This window comes from Ornithorhynchus anatinus, chromosome X3 (assembly GCF_004115215.2).
Source record: "Ornithorhynchus anatinus isolate Pmale09 chromosome X3, mOrnAna1.pri.v4, whole genome shotgun sequence".
Lineage (NCBI taxonomy): Eukaryota > Metazoa > Chordata > Mammalia > Monotremata > Ornithorhynchidae > Ornithorhynchus > Ornithorhynchus anatinus.
The window spans coordinates 2,621,521-2,646,326 of record NC_041751.1 but is presented as its reverse complement, the minus strand read 5'-3'; the positions used below and the strand labels follow the sequence as shown (position 1 = coordinate 2,646,326).

The window sequence follows — 24,806 nt, the reverse complement described above, 5'->3', positions numbered from 1 at the left end:
AATGAATTTTTTCCTTCAACCAACAATGAAGTAGTCGACTGTCCTACAGCTTGTAGAGCTAATATACTGTTCTGTAGGGGTGTCGTGTCACTTGTGTGTGCTTTAGGACCTAGGGACGGAACAAATGAGTTAGAGATGCCTGTCGGATTTGTCTAGGCCGTGAAGTGGGACAAGCAGTGAGAAGCTTCTAACAACTGGGCAGATCAATAATGATGAGATCAAGAGAAGCAGCGTGGCCTAGGGGAAAGAGCACCGGCTTGGAAGTCAGAGATTTTAATCTCGACTCCGCCACTCATCTGCTGTGTGACCTTGGGCAAGTCACTTCACTTTTCTGTGCCTCGGTTAGCTCATCCGTCAGATGGGGGTTGAGACTCTTAGCCCTATGTGGGATAAGGACTCGATTATCTGATTTCTACCTCAACGCTTTAATACAGTGCCTATCCCATAGTAAGCGCTTAACAAGTACCATTAAAAAAAGGACTTGCAAATTAGCCAGCCAGTCGATCTCTGATCAGTTATTAACACCCTGATGGTCATCAACTTATTTTACTTCTCAGGGAAGCCATCAGATTTCTCCCCCGGCAACATCTGGCCCGGGAGATCTTTAGACTTCTTGAGTCCTGGAAGGATGAGAGCGAGTGAAAGAGGGTGATTGTTCCTTTGGGCCAAACAAGGGCTGAAAAGTCTCCTCAAAAAACCCGACGCTCGAGTAGAACCACGGATAATCCCCTCACTGACAGTGAAATTCGAGAACATCCCACACTAAACTGAAGTTGTCCACGAGGGCCATTTTAAAAGCCAGTTTTCACCCTATTGTCTTCATACCATTTTCTACTTGAACCCTCCTGCGCGATTCAAGTGATGCGTGAACGTCTCGATTCTTTGCTCACATAAGCATGAAAAGTAAAAGACGTGTAGGATGCATGGGTTAAGTATAATCATCCAGTGGTGTGATCGTTTCTGGCTGAGAGTCCCGATCGGTGCGTTTTGTCTGTGAACTAGAAACCAGTCCAACGTGAGGAGGATGCATACAGCGGTCAAGCTCAACGATGTTGTGCTCAATAAATCGCAGGACGCTCAGCTGGTCTTGTTGAACATGCCAGGTCCCCCGAAAAATCGACAAGGAGATGAAAACTGTATCCTTTCTGAATATTTTCCTGCCGGGCTGCGTGGCCCCTGGTAAGGTTGTCTGCTTCTCCTCCTGCTTCATTGGTTATTAGAACAGCATCCCTCCGTGGTCTTTATTGAATGCTATGTGCAGAGCACTGTACTAAGCGACAGGGAGAGTGCAATGCAACAGAATCAGCAGACACATTCCCTGCCCCGAATGGGCTGACAGTCTAGAGGGAGAAACCACATCTCCTAAATGGTGGCCTTGCTGCCCAGGAGGATTCTGCGAAATTCCACATAGCACTGAATAAAACTACGCAACTGGGAGCCATCATAACTCACTGCCTTTCCCTCCCACCTCATTCATTCAATAGTATTTATTGAGCGCTTACTATGTGCAGAGCACTGTACTAAGCGCTTGGGATGAACAAGTCGGCAACAGATAGAGACAGTCCCTGCCGTTTGACGGGCTTACAGTCTAATCGGGGGAGACGGACAGACGAGAACAATGGCAATAAACAAAGTCAAGGGGAAGAACATCTCGTAAAAACAATGGCAACTAAATAGAATCGAGGCGATGTACAATTCATTAACAAAATAAATAGGGTAACGAAAATATATACAGTTGAGCGCTAACCCGGGCCAGGCTGGGACTTTGGTTCTTGGCAGATTCCCCAGCCTCCAGACCCAGTGGATTCACTCCGTCTCCTCCCTCCGCTACAGGGGGACACCAGGCTGGAACCCCCTTTTTCCTTCCTCAGCCTCACCCCACAGTGGAAACCAGTGTTAACTCTAGGAAGGGGAATACAGGGAGCGCTCAAAAATGAAGGGAAAGTGAGGGCAGAAAGTGAAGCAAATCAGTCGGTCAATCGGTGATATTTATCGAGTGCTTTCTATGTACAGAGAACTCTTATTAAGCACTTGGGAGCCTGCGATGCAACAGAAGTAGTGGACACCTTCCCTGCCCATAATGAGCTTCCAGTCTAGAGGACAAGAAGAAGCCGCACGATCTAGTGGAAAGAACCCCGGTCTAGGAGACTGGGTTCTAATCCCGGCTCTGCCGTTGGATTGCTGTGTTCTTTTGGATAAGTCACTCAACCCCTGTGCCTCAGTTTCCTTATGTAAAATGGGGATTAAATCCTATTTTCTCCTGCTTAGACGGTGAGCCCCTTGTGGAATAGGGACAGTGTCCATCCTGATTAATTTGTATCTACCCCAGGGCTTAGAACGGTGCTTGACACATAGTAAATGCTTAACAAATACAATAATAATAATAATACTAACAAAAATTAGAAGAAGAAGAAGAGGTCTGTACATATGCAGCTCCAACTTGGGGAAAGAGTACAGTAGGGGGAAGGAACCTCAGTTCTGTGGGGAAAGTTAGGAAATTCCTACCAGTTCGGAAATAGCAACTTGTAAGGGGAGGAGGGAGATGCATCCAAAATGAGGGGTCTGAATTAACTATTTTTATTATTAACAATAAACAGACACGTTCCCTGCCCTGAACAAGCTTATATTCTAGAGGGGACTTCTGCTTCCCTTTCCCACAAGCTTGAAGCCTTAACGCGGTCGCCCCCAGACATGGAATTCCTGGAGGTTTTGACAGACAGGCTGAACCGGGTGCTGCTGGTGCGTGGGGGTGGACGCGAAGTCATCACGATCTACTCCTAAGGGTTCCGTGAGCCTGGTGGTCTCGACACTGCACCCTCCCCTCCCCACGGGTGGACGTGTGGACAGTGGAAATTCCTGCGTACTTGAAACGACACACCAGCTCGAGCACCGCATCCCCATGGGTGCGGCGTTTTTAACGGAAGAAGCGATTTGGGATTTTGGGCCGAGGGAACCTAACCAGTCTCTCCCGGAGAACCGTTCGGGGCCTGCACTGCCGACGGAAGGCGGGACAGTGGTTTGTGATCGGAAGACGGTTGTCCCCGTGAAATTTCCACTGGACACTCTTAGGAGAGTTCTTTCTCGAATGAAATGTGGGGAAAGGGGGAAACAGGGTGACGTCTCTTTACAAAGTTTGTATTTTTTAGTGCTTGGTTAGTGGTTAAGTCTGGTAGGTACCCCTGAACACAGTCCTTTATGGTCCGGAAGGGAATGTGCAAGGAATAATTCCCTTGGGGAATCACCGCTCTCTCGATCCATACAGTCACGGAGTGCCAAGCCTCCGCCCCACTGCTAGGGGTTCGATTTCGGAAAAGGTGAAAGGTCGCCCGTCATGTTTCCCCCTCGGCATCTGGGCAACTCCCCATTCCCACGTTTCGCTAAATGCGCCTTTTCTGGAGCCTTGGCGTCTCTGTCCCAGGGGTACAGGCCTCCAAAGACTTCTCATCCTCCAAACCCTCGGGCCGAACGAGGGATGGGGCAGTCTTTACAAAGCCTGGCTTGCGGAATATAAGTCAATCATTGTACCGAAATGTGTTCTTCTGAGGCTTACTTCTGGGAGAGAACCCTCCTTGGGGATCCAGGTTTTTTCATTTCCCCTGAGGACAGAAGACAGGCTATTTGGCAGCGAGTTTGAATTTAGTGCCCAGCGATCAGTTTATGATCCCATAATCCACCAGGTTTCCAGAGCTAGTGACCCACCCTAAACTCAGCAGTTTTGTCATACTGTTTCGTACTGGACTCTTTCAACGGTTCACGACCGGTATCGCTACGAACACCTCTGTGCATTAACCTTGGCCGTGACGGCGGCCATTTTCTAATTCTTCTTTCGAGTCTAGAAAAAAGCCACACTCTTTTAATAGTCTCGGACACTGCCCGGTTCCGACTGACCTCCTGGAAACATCCCTCGGCAGTAAATATCCGAGGGAGTTACCGGCTTGGGAAGAGAAACGCTTCAGCCCGAAGTGCAATGTGTAGGATAAATGAAAAGAAGGTTTTGATATCCCAAATGGGAAAACCGTCATCTGTCAAGGCTCTAAGCATGCCGGCATTCTCAGAATGTTCAGAGTGCATTTCAACGGACGGATTTCAGACGTCAGACCTAAGGATGCGCTTTGCCCAGTACAGGAACAGAGCCAAACTATCCGGGAGGGCCTGTCCCTAAGCCCTTCGTCGGCTCTCCTAGCGAAACAAAAGCTTAGGAAAATCCCAGTTCATCTGGGTATTCTCTAGGGGAAAGGTTTGGGGGAGGGAGGGTGATGCTCAGCCTCATCTACCCTACCCCCGACTCACATCGTTTCCATAGGCACCCCGTGCCCCAACTCAGCCGGCAGCATTGGAAATAGAGTATAAGGAGGAGCGGCGGCAGTTTACCCCATCTCCTTTGGCCTAGGCAGACTGGTCACTTACCATCCGGATGCTTGGTTTTGCACTTTACCCTTAGACCGTGACACCCTCATTCCACACTACGTTGGCTGAGGGCCTCGGTTTTTTGGCATGCTCCACACCCGTGGCCTGCCTGGTCCCCGCCTTCTTCGTTCCTTCGTACACCTCGGGTGAGATCTGGTTGCAGATCTGGTTAGCAGAAGATTACGAAAGCAACAGGCGATACTCGGCCCCTTGGAAATTCCCCGAGATTGCAGATTTCTTGCTTTGTCGACTCCCTCCAAGTTGACTGCCTCAAGGAAGACCACGAGACTCGTGCGTGTCCCCGCTTAGTTCAGAAGTCGCTGGGCCATCCTGGCCCTCTTGATGGAGTTGATGAGGCAGCCCAGGATTGGCGCATTCTCTCCTCCGCCCTCTGAGGGTACAGCCCATCTGTCCAGGTCCTCTGCCCGCCTCTTACCGGCTTGCCCTCCTCCTTGGGGCGGAAACCCCGCTGCAGAGGTAGAGATAGTCCGGCCCGATTGAAAAGCGAAAGTTCGAACACTGCCCTGGAAGTGGAACCCTGGGGTCCGGGGAAACGTTGCCAAATTGCTGAGCTCTCTTTTCACTCCAGCACCTCAATCTCAGACGTGTGTGTGTGTGTATGTGTGTGTATCTGCGTGTTGTGTGCCCTTGCCACCCCCAAATGGGGAGGTTTCTGTTCTTTCTGGCAGAGAGAGAGGCAGGCACACATCAAAATAGGGCGTCCTGTTACCTAGTCAGGAGCTTTCTGTTTTGTTCATCTCTCTTGTGACTTAGCTTAGGAAATAGAAACCCCTCAGGTGCATCAGCGGAATCCACGTTACCAAGAAATCCAAGAAGATCAGTAAACGACGCTAGCGTCGTGACAAAGAAAATGGCACCAGCACTGTGGCTTAAATTCCAGTACCCCTCAAGCATAGATAAGTCCAGAGTTTCTGTCTTTAGGTGACCGGCGGTATTTTTGCACACTTTCAGAACAGCTGTATCCTTTTCTACACGATAGACGTTTTTGTAACCGGTAAACGCAGCCGTTTAGAATTGATTTCGGGTTTGCTTTTCATGTTTTCTCGTCCTTTGTATGATTTTGTTGTTAGAAAAATAAAATGATGAAATCTGTCCGAACTCCGCGGTTACGTATCTGCGTCTGAATTTTGGATGCGCATTTCATTTTTGTTTCCTCATCTCGCTTCATTCTACACTTTTTGAGAGATGATTCAGCTCAGATCTCTACAGCCAAAACGGAGAATTGATCAACGACCCCAAGCCAGTCAAGTGTGTTATGGTAATTGCTGTTTGGGAGAGAAGACAAGTCTGGGTTTGTATTTACTTCTCCTGCTGTCTTCTCCTCTCCACTGTGGTTTCAGTTCTTGCCTTGCACATAGTAAGTGCTTAACAAGTACCATCATTATCATTATTATTATTATTATTGCCCACCATGCACTCCCCACAAAAGCTCTGGGCATTCATTTGAGGATCTTGCTGGCAGAGTTTTAGGAAGATTTTAGGCTGTCTATTCGTAGTTAGGAATTTCAAGCTATTGGTGTACCTGTAACTGTCAAAGTGAATCGATCGAATTTATAACAGAAACCATTTTGTTGTAAGAAATGAACGGACCCCAAATTCAAAGTGACTCGGGTTCTTTCAACATTTTTAATAATAAAAACAATAATAATTGTGGTATTTGTTAAAGGCTTAATTACATGACAAGCATTGGGTTAAACTCTGGGGTAGATTCAAGAGTCCCACATGGGACTCACAATCTAAGGGGGAATAATAATAATAATTGTGATATTTGTTAAGCACCGACTTTGTGCCAGGCACTGTACTGAGCGTCGGAGGGGGAAATATAAGCAAATTGGACAGGATGCAGTCTCTGTACCACATCGGACTTACAGTTTTAATCCCCATTTTACAGATGAGATCACCGAGGCACAGAGAAGTGAAGTGACTTGCCCAAGATTACACAGCAGAGAAGTGGCAGAGTGAAGATTAGAACTCATGACCTTCTGACTCCCAGGCCCGTGCTGTATCCAGTAGGCCGTGAAGAAGAACAGGTATTGAATCCCCATTTTACAGTGAAGGGAAACCGAGCCCCAAAGACCTTGGATTTCTCAACATTCCATCCCGAAACTAAAAATTCTGGCCAAGTTCTTGGGCTAATGTTTCTCACGGATTACGATGCTATGATGCCCTACCCTATGTGATTATGGTCTTGTGTTTTTGGGTTTGGTGTGCTCCTCTCAGGTATTAAGGATTTTGGGGTTGGGGAGATTAATAATAATACTAATAATGGCATTTAAGTGCCGACTCTATGCCAAGCACCGTTCTTTGGGTATATACAAGGTAATCAGGTTGTCCCACGTGGGGCTCACATCCCCATTTTACAGATGAGAAAAGTCAATCTCTGTTGAATGGCAATAACAAAGCCCTGGCTGCTGCATGGAACTTGGTTTAAAGACAAGCTTTGGTCTCTGTCTTCCTCAGAGTAATAATAATTATGGTATTTGTTAAGCACTTACTATGTGCCAGGCACAGCGTGGCTCAGTGGAAAGAGCACGGGCTTTGGAGTCAGAGGTCACGGGTTCGAATCCCGGCTCGGCCACTTGTCAGCAGTGTGACTGTGAGCAAGTCACTTAACTTCTCAGTGCTTCAGTTCCCTCATCTGTAAATTGGGGATAAAGACTGTGAGCCCCACGTGGGACAACCTGATTGCCCTGTGTCTCCCCCAGCGCTTAGAACAGTGCTCTGCACATAGTAAGCGCTTAACAAAATATCAACATTATTATTACTAAGTGTTGGGGTGGATCAAGTAAATCAGGGTAGATATAGCCCCTGTCCCACGTAGGGCTCACAGTTGAGGGAACTGAGGAACAGAGAAGTGATTTGACCACACAGCAGACAAGTGGCGGAGCTGGGATTGGAATCTACAACACTCTGACTGCCAGGCCCCTGCTCTATCCACTACGCCGCACTGCTTCTCTGAAACAGTGCTCCCAAGCAGAAGTGCCGATGACTCTGAGAAAGGGACTGAGGAACTGGTTGAGTCGTAGAAAAGTCCCAGGGACTGGAATTCCTTGACTTGCACCCAGCTGGGAGGGTGGGTTAGCAGTCTGGCCTCCGATGGCAGTCAATCGTGAAGGTCAAGGAGAGGTTCCAGCGTTGACCCGTGACCTCAGGGTTTCCAGCCTGAGGCGCTGCTGCTCTCTGGGCATCGGGCTGGGGAATGGAGGCAGGCCGGGCTAAGATGCCATCGGAGCCTTGGAGAAATGTCCACTGAGCCTAGGGCCGGGTCTGAGAGGAAGGGAGAGAAATGCAGGAGAGAAGGCACAATATTGAATTTCAAAGAGGAGCTTCGAATGCCACCGTGGGAGGAGGGAGAGCAAGAGGAATAGGGTTTCACAACACCAGGGATTTTGGGGATGCTTTTCTTCCTAAATGAAGGCTGACTGGCAGGAACAGGTTGCCCTACTGGGCCACTAGCCAGAGACTAGTAGTCAGGAATCTCAGGGACAGGAAGAGGCCCCAAACTAGGTTTCATTAAAACAGGGCAGAGAGGCTTCGGCAGAATATGACAAATCTTCTGCACGAGTTCTTCCACATCTAGGCCTTTGGGGGTGGAACGGAAGATGGCTCAGTTACCACCATCCCTGGGGACTTCCCTCGGGGCACATTGAGGGTGAGTATCCCGCAAATTTAGAGCATTTAGGTCATTCGTTCTCATCCCGTCTCCGCCGCTTGTCTGCCGTATGGCCTTGGGCCAATCACTTCACTTCTCTGGGCCTCAGTTACCTCATCTGCAAAGTGGGGGTTAAGACCTGTGAGCCCCAGGTGGGACAGGGACTGTGTCCATCCCAATTTGCTTGTATCCACCTCAGTGCTTAATACAGTATGGCACATAGTAAGGGCTTAACAAATACCGCAGTTATTATTTCTCACCTGGATTTCTAAACTGGCTCATCCCAAGGCTCTGATGAGATCCGAGGGTTTGTTTGCCGCCAGTGTTGGAAAGATAATCGATTGTATCTATTGAATGCTTATTGTGCTTATTGTGCGCGGAACACCATGCTTAGCGCTTGGGAGAGTACAGTATAACTGAGTTGGTCGGCACGTTCCCTGACCACACAAGCTTACAGAATAAAAGATGGTTTTCTGGTCTATTTGCCTTTCCTGGCCCTCATCTCCCTTTAAAAATAATGAAAAGCTGGCACCTCTGCCAGTAGGAGAAAGAGAAGGAGAGGCCACCTTAAATCCCCCTTGCTCTCCATGTCACACTGGGCTTATCAAACTGCAAACCCCACGGAGGTAAGCAGAGCCCCGATTGGAAATTCTGAATCCTGGTAGCTTTACGGGGATTTGGGGGGAAATCACCAGAGTTTGTCCCCGAGTGGGGAAGACTCGGCCTTGTTCTGCTCATAGGCCTCGTGGAGTCGTTCCTTGCGCCTTCATTGGTTTGACGCGTGGAAACTAGGCCCGTGCAGGCTGCGTGTTCTCCATAATACAAGCGAGGGCAGGTATTTGTCGTGCATCAACTAAGCGAGTCAGTTTCATTCTCCGCTTCACATTGCCAGGAGAGATCTGGGCTCTAGCTGTGCTCCTATTTGTTTTCCCAAATTGCTTCGGACTAAGCCGGTGGAGCAATTCCATCCCTCCAGGACAGGAACAAGTTTCTTTCCTGTTCTACCTTTTGGGATCCAGAAGAGCATTCAATTATGAGTTACTCTTGAGGCAGAGCTTGGGTCTGTGCATTTCAACACCTGACCTAGGGCTAGGCCCACTGGGAAGCAGTGTAGTCTAGTGGAAAGAGCCTGGGCCTGGGAGGCAGAGGACATGGTTTCTGATCCCAGCTCTGCCGCCTGTCTTCTGGGTGACCTTAGGCAAGTCACTTCACTTCTCTGGGCCTCAGTTCCCTCCTCTGTAAAATGGCGACTGTGAGCTCCATGTGGGACAAGGGACCGTATCCAACCTGATTAGCTTGTATCTACCACAGTGCTTGACACAGAGTAAGTCCTTAGCAAATATCATCATTATTATTACTATTGTCATTAGTGGGAAGAGATTGGCCTGGGAGTCAGAGCACCAGGGTTCTACTTCCAGCTCTGCCACTTGCCTGCTATGTCTCCTTGGGCAAGTCCTTTAACTTTTCTGTGCCTCGGTGTACTCACAGATAAAATGGGGATTTGTCCTTAGACTGTGAGCCCCACTTGGAACAGGTAGTGTGTCTAACCTCATTACTGTGTAACTGCCCCGGTGCTTGGGCACATACTAGGTGCCTTGCAAATGTTATTACTATTATTATTGCTGCTGTTATTATTACACCGTTACGGCTACTCTGTGGGCTGTGTCATCGATGCATGAAATCCCCAAACTGTCTTTTGAAGCCTCTCAGATGTGGGTCTCTGGGTAGGGTCAGTTAGCCCACTCAGATGGGCCAAGACTGTATTATTTATTATATTTTAACCGTAACATGCGTTTCTGGGGCCGGGCATTTCTGAGCACAAATGACCTCCTTGGAATGTCCCAGGGGGAGCTTCTCTCCCACAGCAGATAGAACTCAAAGTTAATTCAGAGTCTAATCTAAGGGCGAGATTAGAAAAGAAATACATTGGGGAAAAAGATCAAGAGCCTTGGCAGCTTCCTCCAGCTCCGAGGGAAACATGCGCCCTAGAAATAGCGCGGCAGGAAATGGAAACATGGTACGATATAAAGGGCAGGTCACGGCAAGGGTCAGGCGTAATTGGCCGAGCAGGCCAGAAGCCAGGAACACAACAAATCTGGCTTTGAAATCTGGGAGATCCAAAGGAAAGGTCCCTCTTCTCCCCGGGGTAATTGTGGAGGGAGGAAAGTCAGCACATGAAAACTGGCTCCTTCCAGTCAACGCTGAAGTGCGTTACAGGGAGAGATTATGCAATGCCCTTCAGGGCCCGGAAAAATGGAATCGTGTCATCTTTCCGAGATCGTTTAGGTGGGGCTCTGCTCGAGGTGGCGGGGAAGAGGATAATCTTTTCCTGACTCTTCTTGTCTCTTCTGTGCATCTGGGTAACAGATCGGAACTGTTCACCTCAGAATGGATTGTTAATTTGAGGGCAGAAGAAAGAGCCTTTTAGATGTGAAGACTCGGGAGATCAGGAGGCAACAATAGATAGCTATGGTGGACTTTGACACATACCGTTCATCTCAAACTATCCTTTTCCCTAAATCGTCGTTTCAACCTGCTTCTTTCTGGGGCTTCTGAAAGAGATCAACCCAGATTCATTTAAGCAGTGGGTATCCAATAGCAGTATGGCCTATAATCGATTTGGTCAACCTCAAATCTATCTCCAATCTATCAGATGGTGAGCTAAGGCTTTGGACGCTGCCCCGGTTACTAAGATGACCCCTCTAGACTTCAAACTCATCGGGGGCAGGGAAAGTGTCTACCTACGCTGTTGTATTGTACTCTACCAAGTGCTTCGTACAGTGCTCTTCACAGAGTGGGCATTCAATAAATACGATTAATTGGAGTCTCACACTAGCGTCAGCTCTCCTTCCAAATCTGCAAATTCATAAATCTTTTCCGAGTTTGCTCTCGGAATACTGATACTCAGGGAAACCACGTATCAATCAATCAATTGGTATTTATTGAGCACTTATTGGATGCAGAGCACTGTACTAAATGATTGAGGGAGAGTAAAATATAATAATGGTATTGGTTAAGCTCTTAATATGTGCCAGGCACTGTACTGGGATGGACTGGAGTGGATACAGGCAAATAGGGTTGGACACAGTCCCTGTCCCTTGTGGGGCTCACAGTCTCAATCCCCATTTTACAGATGAGGTAACTGAGGCCCAGAGAAGATAAGTGACTTGCCCAAAGTCACATAGCTGACAGGTGGCGGAGCCGGGAGTAGAACCCATGACCTCTGACTCCTAATTACGTACTATTTCCACTGAGCCATGCTGCTTCTCTTACCACTGTTGTTATTATTATGATTGTTACTGTGAAAATACCTGAATGAGCTGTCAGAAAGACCTGGTTTTCTGACACCTGGAAACTGGGATCTTTGGCCAAAAGAAACAAAATTACACATCCACCTCCAGGGTAATGACATCCAGTCCGCTTGGCCAGGAAGTTTTACTCGCATCATAAGCGAGATAAGATGGTGGTGGAACAGAAACTGTGTGTCAAATTTTCCAAGCTAAAGTCTACTCCGGAATAACAAATCCCATCTATTTGGCAACAGCAAGGTCTAATCAGGAACCGAAGCAATCCCATCGACCTTCATTTGAATCTAATGGACTTCGAATGTCTAAAAGATCGATCCTTCGATTACTTTTTTTCCTCAGGCAAACGAGGAAATGGAACACCCGGCTTTCCTCATTGAAATGGTGCCGGACTGTCACCGTGAAGCCCGTGTTGGAACACGGTAAGGAATGTTTTGAGGGATTCATTTAATCTTGTTGTTTTGTTGGAGATGAGTTCCTGAGCAGACCAGGAAATACAGTCCTGTGAATGGCCTCAAGATAAGACAGGAGGATAACAGCCATTGTCTCTTTAAGTTTCACTGACAACTCGGGACCAACTCTGGAGCCCAGCCTCACTAGGGAGCTGGGACAAGTTAATTGACCGATCAGTGGTATTTATCGAACATGGACTGTGTGCATAGCAGTATACCAACTGCTTGGGAGAGTACAGTACAAGAGAGTTAATAGGTATGTTCTCAATCCATAAGGAGTTAACAATCTAGAGGAGATAGACATTTTAAAAAAGTTACTCATTCGTTCAATAGTATTTATTGAGCACTTAGTATACTAAGAGCTTGGGAGGGTACAGTAAAACAGGTATGGGATGCCATAGAGTATAAGAGTACATACAAAAGTGCTGTGGGGCTGGGGGTGGGCGGAGAATCAAAGTGCTTAAAGGGGTTAGGTGCAAATGCATAGGTGAAATAGAAGGGAGAGCGAATGGAGTGGGGAAAAAACGGTTAAAAATAATATAATTGTGGTATTTAAGTGCTTACTGTGTGCTAGGTACTGTACTAAAATATGGGCTAGTTAAAAGTAATTGGGTTGGACACAGTCTCTGTGCCACACTGGGCTCACAGTCTTAATCCCCCTTTGACAGATTAGGTGACAGAGGCTCAGAAAAGCAAAGTGACTTGCCCAAGGTCACACTGCAGACAAGTGGTGGTGGCAGGATGAGAACCCAGGTCCTTCTGACTCTCAGGCCCATGCTCTATTCACTAGGCCACGCAGCTTCTCTTTAGGTTAATAAAGTAAAGTTCTTGGAGGACATCTAATTTCAATGAGAAGCAGCATGGCCTAGTGGCAAGAGCACGCCATGGGCTTAGGAGTCAGAGGATCTGGATTCTAATAAACATTATATCAACAGAACTGTATTTCCTGAAGATTTTTTTTTTATGGTATTCAAGCACTATGTGTCAAGCCCTGTTCTGAGCACTGGGGTAGATACCAGGCCCTGTCCCATATAAGGCTCCCAGTTTAAGTAGGAGGGAGAACAGGAATTGAATCCCCACTCTGCGGTTGAGGCAACCGAGGCACAGAAAAGTCAAAGTGACTTACCTGTGGTCACCCAGCTGGGAAGTGGCAGAGCTGTTTAGAACCCAGGTCCTCTGGCCTCCAGGCCCGTGCTGTCCATAATGTGCCAAGCTGAACTAAGAAGTGATTCCCTAGTAGTGATTCGGTCACAGCGATTGTCTGTGCCCAGCTGGAGGCTCATGTATCCTTCGGTCACTGATCATTGAGCTGCAACAACTAGTACCAGGCTCTGAGGAAATTATAATGAGGTGAGGCAGCTTACAACGTAACGAATGAGAAACGGGGGGGTCAACCATGATCGTTCACATTTAGAATAGAAGCCGTACCCCAAAACGTTAACCATGTCTTAAGTTCTCTGTGTAAGGGTCGCATGAGGTGACTTATTTATATTATCTGTCTCCCCCTCTAGACATATAAGCTTGTTGTGGGCAGGGAATGTGTCTGTTTATTGTTGTACTCTCCCAAATGCTTAGTACAGTGCTCTGCACACAGTAGGAGCTCAGTTAAATAAGGGTAGAGAAATCAGGGACGATGGCGAGGCAAGAATTTGAGCGGAGACATGAGTGGAGAGAGTCAGGAAGGAGAGAGGAGAAGGAAGCAGCGGTATGTAAAGCCAGTGGTATGAGGTGATCTTCACTGAGCCTAGGATCCTAATAATAATAATAGCAATGATAATCGTGATGTTTAAGTGCTTACTGTATGCCAAGCTCTGTACTAAGTGCTTGGGTAGTTACAAGGTAATCAGACTGGACACAATCCCTGTCCCACATGGGGCTCACAGTCTAAAGAAGAGAGGTTTTTAATCCACATTTTGCAGGTGAGGAAACTGAGGCACGAGAAGTTAGGGGACTTGTCCAAGATCACCCAGCAGGTGACAGGTCCTGTAATTCAGTTGTGGTTTTGGTGACAATATTTTGTCAGCAATCTTCCCCAATAGGGTTTCTCAAACTTCACCTCACTTAAGGTTTGAAAAAATGAGTTTTGACTATTTATGACCCCTTGCGTCAGAACTCATTAGTAGCAGAAAAATCCTCATTCTTAGATGTCAGCAAGCATGTCCTTCCTTTGGATTCTCCTCGCTGTCTTGCTGCCAGAGAAGGGGTAAGGGTGGAGGAGAGCACAAGCTGATGATATGCCCTGCAGTCTGACATGGCCTTTCGAATGAAACAAAAAAGAGACCGAAATGCCCTTCCTTTGACTGCTAGCTCTTCAGGGTCAGGCGGATTGGTTTTATCCGTCTCTTGAAAAGCAGCATGGCCTAATGGAAAGAGCGTAGCTCAGGGAATCAGGAGATGTGAGTTCTAATCTCTTTTCCACCACTTGCCTCCTGTGACACATTTGGACAAGTCATTTAACATCTCTGCTTCAGTTTCTTCAACTGAAAAATGGGGATTAAATTAAATGGGGACAGAGACTGTGAGTCAGGGACTGTGTATGATCTAACCGTACTGTTTCTATCCCAGTGCACAGCAGAGTGCTTGGCACTGAGGAACTATTTAAAGGATGTCACTATTATTATTATGTCTATCTTATTTCCTTTCTGTAGGTAGGGCAGTTTGTTTTTAACTGGTCATATTCCTCATATGATTAATATAATGGTGTCGCTGCCTAGAGCCAAATGCCATAGTACATCATGATCCACAGATTAAGTGACATCTGGCTGCAACAGAGTCCACTTTCCAATTATGTTCATAGTCCACGAGCTCAGGACAAAAGACATTCATGGAGCCATATGACCTCAGATCAACTTTCCATGCTTGGTAAAACAACAGAGCTTTGAAGGTCTTCGGTGCCTAGCTGGCACTCAATAAATCTTCTGGCACTAAATAAAGAATGCATTTATTTAGGTCATGTACAATAATACTATACAGTTTAAGTGAAATCCAATACAGCTACATAGAGCATTTTTTTTTTACAAAAATATCCATACAGTAATGATATGAACGCCTTTCTTATAATAGGATTCAATTTGCAGGAACAGTGTCCAATCCTCACTGCCCTGGACACCCCCAGAAATACCGTGGGGATGAGTGAGTTAAAGTTTAAAAATGGGGGGGAGGGGGCCAATTGGATTGCTGTTCCATTAACCTGGCAGGGAAACCAATTCCAGCCATTGCCTATGGGTTTTTACTTACAACTAATGGCCATGACCCTTGGGACATGATTCAATATAGAATGGGGGAGAAAACATTGGCCTTGCCTTCTTTACTAATTCAATTTCTTTCCAAACATCTAGCCTTTCCATCGTAGAACTTGGTCCACGCGATCCAACCACATCTGGAGCAATGCATTCCTGCCATCTAAAGTCCATTTCAGTTTTTCTTTGAGAGCAGCAGGATGGAAAGAACCAAACTTCACCTATAAATTCTGAGTCAGGTATGTATACATATTTATAAACTTATCTTTCTAGATAAATGGACGTAAACAGTCAGCGCTCTGCTCTGTACATAATGTATAGCTGCTCGTCGCCTGGCCGTTGAGTCAATATAGCTATATCCACCTGGAAATACTCTGATCCTCTATCTGAACATTCCATTTTTAAAATGGTTTCACATTTTACATCTGCTCACACTTTCTTAGGAATTCTGCAATATTCCAGTGAAACATTTCTCTTCACACATGAGTACATCCAGAGAAGGGAAACGCTAAAGCATTTGAGCAACGCCCAAGTTACATCCCTTGCCCTTCAAACACAACTAGCCCCAAACACTATCTTTTTCCTTGGGAAACTACATGCCTTGATTGCTCATTTAAGACTTTCTAGGGGTCAGGAATTTAACATCACACAAAGCCCCAACCAGGATTTCGATTTTGAAGTCCAGATGTCAGTTTGAGCTTTCTCTACCAGCAAAGGGTTATGGTTCACAGGGAGAAGGTAAGAAAGTTAAATATATGCTCCTTCTGTCGACGGAGGGAAGTTTTGCAATGCATTTGCCTCCTGGTCTTTCCACTGATGGACGCTGACTCTAACCATAGCCCTGAAAACTCAAGGAAGGAATGTAGTTGTCCCCATTTTACAGATGAGGATATTAAAGCCAAGAAAGTAAACAAGGCTTGCTTCAATTGACTCACACTGGCAGAAGTGGGAACAATATCAGTCTTACCTACCCCACCCATCCCATGCTGTTTTTTAATTAGGACAGAGATACCTTCTTTCCCTTGTTACGTAGGGGTTATTTTCCTCTGTTGGTTTCGGAAGATTTCTTTACCACCAGGAGGTTCCAAGTTAGAGGATGCACATGTCTTTCCTCTTCCTGCTCCCCCTGCTTCAGCTTCTGTTCAATTAATCATATTTCTTGAGCGCTTACTGTATGCACAGAACTGTACTAAGTGCTCGGGAGAGCACAATGGAAACAGAGTTGGTAGACGCGTTCCCTGCCCAAAACTGTTGCTCCTGGATTAGGTTTTCCACACTCATGCAAACAACGACCCTCCCCCTCAGCTACACTTCTTTCTCCCCCACATTCAGTGCTTTACATGACACATCCAAAACAAGTCACCCCCACCCGACCTATACATACCACAGAAAAGGTGTGTAAGTAAAACCATCGGCGTTGGAATTTAATAATGAATAAATTATTTTCAAAGGTTACAACGTGTTACATTCACTCGCAATCTATAGGATAACTACTGACTTGTACAAAAAAAAAAAATTGTGTGAGCACCAATAGGAAACCCCAAAGCCGTGAGAAAAATAGCTGAAGAACATCGGGACCGAGATTATTTTACCAAAAAAGAAGGCCTCTCTTTGGAATTATAAACAGAAGCAGGTATAAATTTTTTTTTCTCTACAAATATATATGATTTTTATGGATTACATAAAACAGCATTATAACTGAAAAACAGCAGTGGCATCAAACATGTTCATTAAAAACATAGTTAGTTTTTACAGTATTAAAAAAAACAAGGATTTCTCTGGAGAGTATCTGGGCGCAGCTTCCAAACTGCTCGTACACCTGAGATCTAGAGCTGAACATTGTATATAAAAGAAAGGATATCCTTATGTAAATCTGAATTTTGTTGTTGTTGTTAAGTGAAAAACAGGCATCGGTTCGGCGCTTTCCAACACCGCCTTCCGGAGAAGGGATCCGCGACACCGTAATCCTCGAATTCCCCGGCTCCGCCCGTCCCAAAGGATTTAAGCAGCCTCGTCCCTCTTCCTCAGGACTGGTGATAGTGGTGGTAGTGGTGGTGATGGTGATGTTCGTGGTGGTGGTGGTGCTCATGTCTCTGGATCACGGGAATGACGTAGCCCTCGTTGGTCAGCACCGGGGGGAGGTCTCGCGTGACCTCGTGCTCCAAGACGGCGGGCTGGGCGTGAGTGGCTCTGAGCGGGGAGTGGGCGTCTTTGGCCTTCTGCCGGGATTTCTTGTGGCTGTACGGCTGCTGCTGGAGGTGGTACCCGTCCGGCCCTGCTTGGACGGGCGGCCCGGGCCCGTAGTAGCTAGACGCTTTGGCCGACTTCGGCCCGCCGTTTCCGCCCGCCGAGGCCGGGTTTTTCCCGGAGCCCTTGGGCGACTTGAGGAACGGCCTCTCCTGGCCCCTCAGCCGCTGCGGCCCCTCCCACGCCCGGGCGGGGGGCTCGGCCGGCGGCCCCGGGTACTCGGCCAGCACCTGGGACCTCCTGTGGTGACCGGGGTGGGCGTCTGCCTCCGGCGGGCGAGGGTGGCTCTGGGCGTGGCTGCCCTTCCCGTGGTGGTCCTGCTTGGGCTGTGTCGGAGGGGAACCTGAAAGAGCGAGGCAAACGAGGCGTCAGTCCGGGCACGCCATCTTGTATTTAAAGGTGCTTTTGAACATTCCTCTCCGTTTCTCTTCCATCCCTCCCCCTCCACAGAGAAATCAAAGTTCTTTCACATCACTGATCTCACTGCGCATCCTTGAAGGGTCAGGGAGGAAGCATTAAGACCCAATTTGCAGCTGAGGAGAGTGAGGCTCAGGGAGGCTAAGCAACTTCCCCCAGGTCAGTTGTATTTATTGAGCACTCACTGTGTGCAGACCACTGCACTAAGCGCTTGGGGGAGTACGGTGCAACAATATAACACACATTTCCTGCCTGCATCGCGCTTGCAGTCTAGACGGGGAGACAGGCTCTCTGAGAATTTGCTCTGTGCCAGTCGCTGAGACGAAACAGGATCTAGCTTAGAGAAGAGCAGGCTTGCTTTTTCTGAAAGCTTTTTGTTGGGGGTGCTAATCACATAGCAAATTCTCCCAAAATCTTGTTTGAGAAGAATGTGCTTTTTCTCCCTTTTCACTAGGAGGGGTTCTTTCTTCCCCCTCATTTGAACACTGATGCTGCAGAAGATGGTCAGTGGAGCCCCAAGGGCTCTGGCCTAAAGGATGGGAAAAACTGGCCTGTTGCTAGGGAAATGGAAGGCAGCCGGCCCTTCCAGGAGGAAAGTCCCACTCACCTCAAGCGTGGATCTTGTCTCCTCGATGGGGAGCTCTGTGAGGCCTTTTTTTTATTCTTGGCTAACTCGGCTGGCAGAGGGAGCTCAAGAATCAGGGCTGAGCTTCAGGGTGCTCTTAAGGGTCAGTCCAGCTTTTAACCATATCTAGGGGTGGCTCAACCACCGGGTTTGGGCTCTGAGTGTCTAGTTGGACCCAGAGACGTGTTCCAGGACTCTCTGGCCTTGGCCAAAATTGCAACTTTAAGGTGGGTCTCCCTATTTTGTAAACTCGTTGTGGGCAGGGAATGCGTGTGTTTACTGAGGTACTGTACTCTCCCGTGCTGTAAATAAATAAGCAAGCGCTCAATACAGTTAAATGAATGAATGAGAGCAGGTGTGGCCAAGGATAGCCTTTTCCCCTGATTTTTGGTTTCGGTTGGCCTGTCCTATAGGTCAACATTGGCACTGGACACCTCTATGCATTTTTCTTTTTAGCACCAGTCTCTCTCCACCTCCTCATCTCTTCCCTTGGCTCAGACCCAGGACTCATGTCTAACAGAACCCGGGAGTGGAAACTGAAGGCACAAAGTGGGGGGTCACGATGACCCCTGTGGATTTCTGCAAAGATTTTGCATGATGTCATTGCGTTCCATTGCCTAACCCACTTTTGTTTCTTCCAGGTCAGCAGAGGGATACTGGAAATGGGGAGTCCTGATGTAAGTGACTTGGGGCAGACTAAGTCCTTCTTCTTTCCTCTTCTCCCACTCCTTTCAGAGTCACCCTAACTTGCTCCCTTTATTCATTTCTCTCCCAGCCCCATAGCAATGATCTGCCTATCTGTAATATATTTATATAATAATAATGTCAGTATTTGTTAAGCGCTTACTGCGTGCAGAGCACTGTTCTAAGCGCTGGGGTAGGTACAGGGTCATCAGGTTGTCCCACGTGAGGCTCACAGTTAATCCCCATTTTACAGATGAGGTAACTGAGGCACAGAGAAGTTAAGTGACTTGCCCACAGTCACCCAGCTGACAAGTGGCACAGCTGGGAGTCGAACCCATGACCTCTGACTCTCAAGCCCTGTCTCTTTCCACTGAGCCACGCTGCTTCTCTATTCATGTCCATCTCCCCCTCTAGAATGTCTAATATTGTACTCTCCCAAGCGCTTAGTACAATGCTCTGCACATAGTAAGCGCTCAATAGATACAATTGACCTATTGATTGATAGTGTGTGTAGGGGCAAGCATCTGCAACTACATACCCCTCCCTATCGCTATGGATACCCTGAGGGAGACAGAAGGAGAGAGGGCTGTGAACTCAACCCTGTGCCCTGCTTAATTCAGGTGCCAACTGTTTTCCTTTCAAGAAAGTCTTCTGAACGGTCCTAACGAAATGTTATTTCATCTTGAAAGGACTCTGCAGAACGTCAAACTTGATTCTTGTCTCTAAGGCAAAGGATTCCTGCCTTTCAAACAGGGTTGGTTTTCTCTCTGGGCCTGCTTTTGGGGAGCTCACCTGGCCCGAATTTGGAAGTGTAGTTCTCAATTCCAGCAAGGTCGAGGTAATGGTTCCTCCGCTCAGTGTTTTCGTCCACACAGTACTGCTCCCGCACGCCGTAGTGGTGGTGGTCGGGGTTCGGCCTTCTGGGTGAAGAAATGTGACATCAATATGGCATGTGGGAGTGGTGGGGGACACAGTGTGAAGCCAAAAGGGCTCGCTAAGGTGGTGCTGTCTTAAAGAACAGAGCTGCCCTGCCCTAAAGAATGGGAAAACACCCAAAGTCATTTTATGGATACTTAATTGCCTCATCCTGCTGAGGGACCATTGGCCAGCCTCAGTCAACAGAGGTTTGCTGCCTCTGAGTTTCCTCAGGGGTTGAGAATGCTGGGATGGCTGCCTCAGAACCTCAAAATGGGCAGGGTGAAAGAGAAGGAATAAGGATTACTTGGGCAGGCGTTTCAGCTTCAGAGATCGAGAGAGAGAAATGCCCTTCCGCCCTGGAAATGGCACATCAATTTTGCTAGAGAAGAAGACGGGGGAACCTGAGGCAAAGTCTCTCCATCTCCTGGAAAGTCTGACAGGAAAGTTTGGGAGATACCATTTGCAGACAAAGCTATGTAGCCAGAGACCGGCTTTTGAAGTGTTTTTAACTTCTGAACCACCCTCTGCTTTCTCAAGGCATGTGGGAGGGTCCAGGCCTGAGGGTGGGATTGTAAAGATGGCAGCAGGAAAAAAGTACAGGCCACATCTGGACACTTCCCAGGACAGAGAGATGGACCCAGTGGGAAAAGACTGGTCTAGGTGACCTTTTATCTTCAAAGAGCACCAGAGAAATGGTTTCAGGGGATGAGCCATTTGATATTACTCTTAAAAAGGAAAATGAAGCACAGAGCTGTGCGTGGGCTTTCTGCAACCTGAGCCGCCGATTTTGATAACTGTTTCGAGTACCTGACGTGGGCAGACAGCCTTTTGTCTGCCGTCCTCATCTCTTCAGCGTGCTCCCCTTCGGTTTTACAGCGACTCGTTTCCCGATCTGAAGGAGGGAAGAAAGGACTTGCTTAGAGTGCAAGGCAATTCCACGGCAGTTGACCTAGAGGCATTTAAGGTCCTGAAAACCTCCAACCCCTGGTCAAAAAAATTGGAAGGTAGGCGTTGTGGGGAAGATGGTTCAAAAATAAGTGAATGAGCCAATGGGTTCTGTCGCATGAGGTGAAATTCAAGAAGGTTGTAGAAGATGAAAAAGGCTTACAAATTTTGTGTCAGCCTTAACCTGGAATTTGAAGTGAACTTTTGGCCAGTGCCATATAGGACAGGGATAGTTGTCTGATTTGCTTGTCTGGTCTCAACCCCAACACTTAGGGGTTGCTTACCCAGTGCCATAATAATAATACAATTACCTGGTTTGATGTTTCACATCAAACATATGAAATTGCTCTTTATCACCTCAGGGGAGTTTGTACAATTTAAAATCAGTTTCTAAGAATAATAATGATGACGGTATCTATTAGGCATATACTATGTGCCAAGCACTGAGCTAAGCCCTAAATAGATGCCAGTTAGTCAGACACCATCTCTGTCCCACAATGGGGGGAATGGGCATTTTATTTCCATTTTACAGGTGGGGAAACTGAGGGACAGGGGAGTGGGGACTAGAACCTACGTCTCCTGCCTCCCTGTTCTGCACTTTTTCTGCTAAACCAAGCAAATTCCCCCCAACTGCTATTTCTACGTTCAAATAATCACACTATCCCGTGCACTTATGTACATATTTTTATGATGATGATGGTATTTATTAAGTGCTTACTATGTGCCAAGCACTGTTCTAAGCACTGATATTCTATTGCTTCCTCCTATCTGTAATTTCTTTTAGTTTCTGTCTCCTCCATTAGGTTATCAGCTCATCAAAAGCGGGGGTCACATCTACTAATTCTGTAAAACTCTCCCAAGTGTTCAATACGACGCTTAGCACATGATACATGCTCGATAAATACTATCAACCGATGGACTTTACCTGCCTGTTGCCTTATGGCAAATCACAGCAATTCAGAGCTGTATTACGGTACCCCAGCAGCATGGTCTAGCGGATACAGCAGAGGCCTGGGAGTCAGGACGACCTGGGTTCTAATCCCAGCTCTCCAAAACTCCTAACGAACAAACACGTTATAGCCAAAATGACTTAGCTCGCAGCTCGACCCGATTAAATTACCTTGGCTGGGGCCGAGACCACCCTTCCTTTTCCCAGAAGGCTCCGGGCTGACCGTCAGCTTCACTCTGAGCGTCTTACTGTTGTGAGAGGAATGGTTCACCGAAGCATCCACAACTTCGTAAATGGTGTGCATTAAACTGGACATATCCTGGGCAAGGGAAGCGAAGCGTGAGATAGCAGAAGTCGCCGATGGATCTCAAAAGAAGAAAGCTATTAAAAGTGAAATGCTCCAATTAGCAATACCCTTCCCTCCCTTTGTTTTTTTTCCTTTTTCATTCCAACTATGACTAAATCTATCACTACGCACTCAGGTGGATCTAAAGGGAACTGTAACTGGAGAGGCAAGGAAAGAGTTTGGAATGTAGCTTAGCCCTGAGAATCCATAACTGGGATTTTGGGGCCTGGATTTACAAAGCCACATTAGTGTACCTGTTGGTTGGGCGTAACAATGTGGCCTAAGGGAAAGAAAAAAAGGCCTGGGAGTCAGAAGGATCTGGGTTCTAATTCTGACTCCACTTGTCTGCTGTGGGACCCTGGGCAAGTCACTTCACTTCTCTGGGCCTCAATTACCTCATCTGGAAAATGGGGTATTCAGACTGTGAACCCCATGTGGAAAATGGACTGTGTCCACCCTGATTAGCTTGTACTTACCCCAGGCCTTAGTACAGGGTCTGGCACATAGTAAGCGATTGACGAAAACTATTAAAAACAACTATATCTTATAGGCATTGAAATTTAAAGAGATTTGGTTCTTTGAGCAATGATAATCCACAAATAACTGCAGTAACTTCATTCTACAGTAATACAGTGAGAAGCAGAGTGGCCTAATGGAAAGAGCATGGGCCTGAGAGTCAGAGGTCATGGGTTCTAATTCCAGCTCCACCATGTGTCTGCTGTGTGACCTGGGGCAGGTCACTTCACCTCTCTGTGCCTCAGTTACCTCATCTGGAAAATGGGGATTGAGACTGTGAGCCCTACAAGGGACAGGGACTGAGTCCAGATAGAGTTCCTTGTATCTACCCCAGTGCTTATTGTCTTGCCTGGCACACAGAAAGCACTCAACAAATACCATCATTATTATTATCATTATTACTCTCTTTCCTGCCTCCTAATGCCCCAGACAGAGTGCATAAACCCCAGAGCCCCAATCACCTATTCCAAAACCTCCTGCCCATCCAGGACCACCTACAGGAGGGAGAAAGGGACGGAAATTCCCTCAAAGTGACACCCGCTACTGAACTGTCAGGTGGTTCTTAGGGGTTCCTGTGGAGGAAATCAAGTCTGCCTAAAGCAGAAATATGCCAGCGGTGCAGTAGAGCTGGAAGGGGAAGCAGTATAGAAGGTAGAGAACCAAGGCCTTCTTCTAGTTGGTTAAATAAGCACTTTTTTAAATCTTAAATGGGATCATGACCAATGGTACCTCTTTGGTTACTTTTCCACTGTTGTCAAAGTCATAGAGCGTAAAGGTCCATTCTTGACGGTTGTCATCTTCCACCGACACATCACACTGGAGTTCCTGCAAACGAGGAATATTTTTTGGTTAGGCAGGGGGAACCATCGGCGGCTTAAAAAAAGATCCTCCGTTGGATGTTTGCTTAACTTGGTGGTTCAGAACGACAACAGCCAAGCACCGTACAGACGGTGCTTAGCACGCAGTAAGCGCTTAACTGCCTTGGACTGAAAGCTCGTTGTGGGCAGGGAATGTCAGAGGTTGTAGGTTCTAATCCCGACTCTGCCACTTGTCTGCTGTGTGACCTTGGACAAGTCACTTAACTTCTCTGTGCCTCAGTTACCTCATCTGTAAAAATGGGGATTTAAAAATGTGAGCCCCACGAGGGACAATCTGATTACCCTGTATCCACCCTAGCGCTTAGAACAGTGCTCTGCACATAGTAAGCGCTTAACAAATACCATAATTATTATTACCAACTCTATTATACTGTATTCTCCCAAATGTTTAGTACAGTGCCCTGTACAGAGTAAACACTCAATAAGTATATTGAAGTACTGTTAAAAAACAACCACCACCCCAAAATCAGTGGGATGTATTACTTTGTGGAAAGGGATAAATGAAAAGTTTTCTCGAGAACCCATCCAGCTCCCTAAGCTATTTGGGGGTGCCTAGGTATATAAAATTTCCTGAACTGTTTGATATTTTTTGGGGTGACATGGGCCTAAATATTCAATTCAGGTTAAGGGTCAGGGGCTAAAGACTTACTTTCTAGGGAAGTACTAAGGAAACACTAGGTCAGAAGTCAGATTAGCCTCAAGGACTGCAGAAACCTGAGATGCCCCATTTTATAAGAAGAAAAGTCTGAGTGGGGCTGTTTACGAAGATTTAAGTCCAGTGAATGTGGAAACAGGGTTTCGGTCAGGAAAAAGTCCTCTGGACACTGGCCTCTCCATTGCCCCTGACAAGAAAACTGCAACCCACTGTGGTGATCGAGGTGCATGTTATCTGTGAAGGGAGACTTCCAAAAAGGAGGTGACGCAAACATGTGACCTTTTGCAAGGCAGGAATACCTACCCCACAGAAAAACGGCTGTTTTCTGTCTTGGGAACCACTGATTTCTCTCATATGGTCCTGAGCTCCTTGGGCTTAGGGACGGATGCTAAACTGTTGGCTGACTTAGATTTTTTATTTCTTCTGTGGAGTTGTGTATTTAGAGCTAAGCACAGTCCTGAATTTCCAGAATTTCATGCAACCTGAGTACTTTAGCAAAATTTCACAGCAAGATCTTCTACGCCCGTCCCACTACAACTCTGAAGCTCAT

At 47.0% G+C, this 24,806-nt stretch overlaps 2 protein-coding genes and 1 long non-coding RNA gene across 9 annotated transcripts in view; 2 read left to right on the top strand and 1 right to left on the bottom strand.

The window, feature by feature from the left end:
* Positions 1–5,526, top strand: part of SLC12A7 (solute carrier family 12 member 7) — a 97,373-nt gene extending 91,847 nt beyond the window's left edge. For all 3 annotated transcript variants that reach the window (XM_029053775.2, XM_039910601.1, XM_007669899.3), the window contains 2 exons: positions 1,003–1,136; positions 2,690–5,526. In XM_029053775.2, the coding sequence (XP_028909608.1) occupies positions 1,003–1,136; positions 2,690–2,781 (226 nt within the window). In that variant the 3' untranslated portion in view covers positions 2,782–5,526. The remainder of the gene's footprint in view (positions 1–1,002; positions 1,137–2,689) is intronic.
* Positions 5,527–6,418: 892 nt separating this feature from the next.
* Positions 6,419–22,274, top strand: LOC114807628. 3 transcript variants are annotated; one of them, XR_005659599.1, is made up of 8 exons: positions 6,419–6,458; positions 11,728–11,807; positions 15,176–15,315; positions 16,611–16,709; positions 16,974–17,899; positions 19,007–19,042; positions 20,844–20,971; positions 21,697–22,274. It is a non-coding gene; the product is annotated as an uncharacterized LOC114807628 (long non-coding RNA). The 3 variants fall into 3 exon arrangements; XR_003755677.2 differs by having other exon boundaries at positions 16,562–16,709; positions 21,716–22,274; XR_003755676.2 differs by having other exon boundaries at positions 16,562–16,709.
* The window catches only part of NKD2 (NKD inhibitor of WNT signaling pathway 2), a 66,419-nt gene continuing 58,086 nt past the window's right edge, over positions 16,474–24,806 (bottom strand). For 2 of the 3 annotated variants that reach the window (XM_029053907.1, XM_029053909.2), the window contains exons 6-10: positions 23,453–23,548; positions 22,033–22,180; positions 20,775–20,859; positions 19,842–19,969; positions 16,474–17,666 (exon numbers count right to left, since the gene is read on the bottom strand). In XM_029053907.1, the coding sequence (XP_028909740.1) occupies positions 17,101–17,666; positions 19,842–19,969; positions 20,775–20,859; positions 22,033–22,180; positions 23,453–23,548 (1,023 nt within the window). In that variant the 3' untranslated portion in view covers positions 16,474–17,100. The remainder of the gene's footprint in view (positions 17,667–19,841; positions 19,970–20,774; positions 20,860–22,032; positions 22,181–23,452; positions 23,549–24,806) is intronic. The other variant, XM_029053908.1, reaches the window with a different exon arrangement.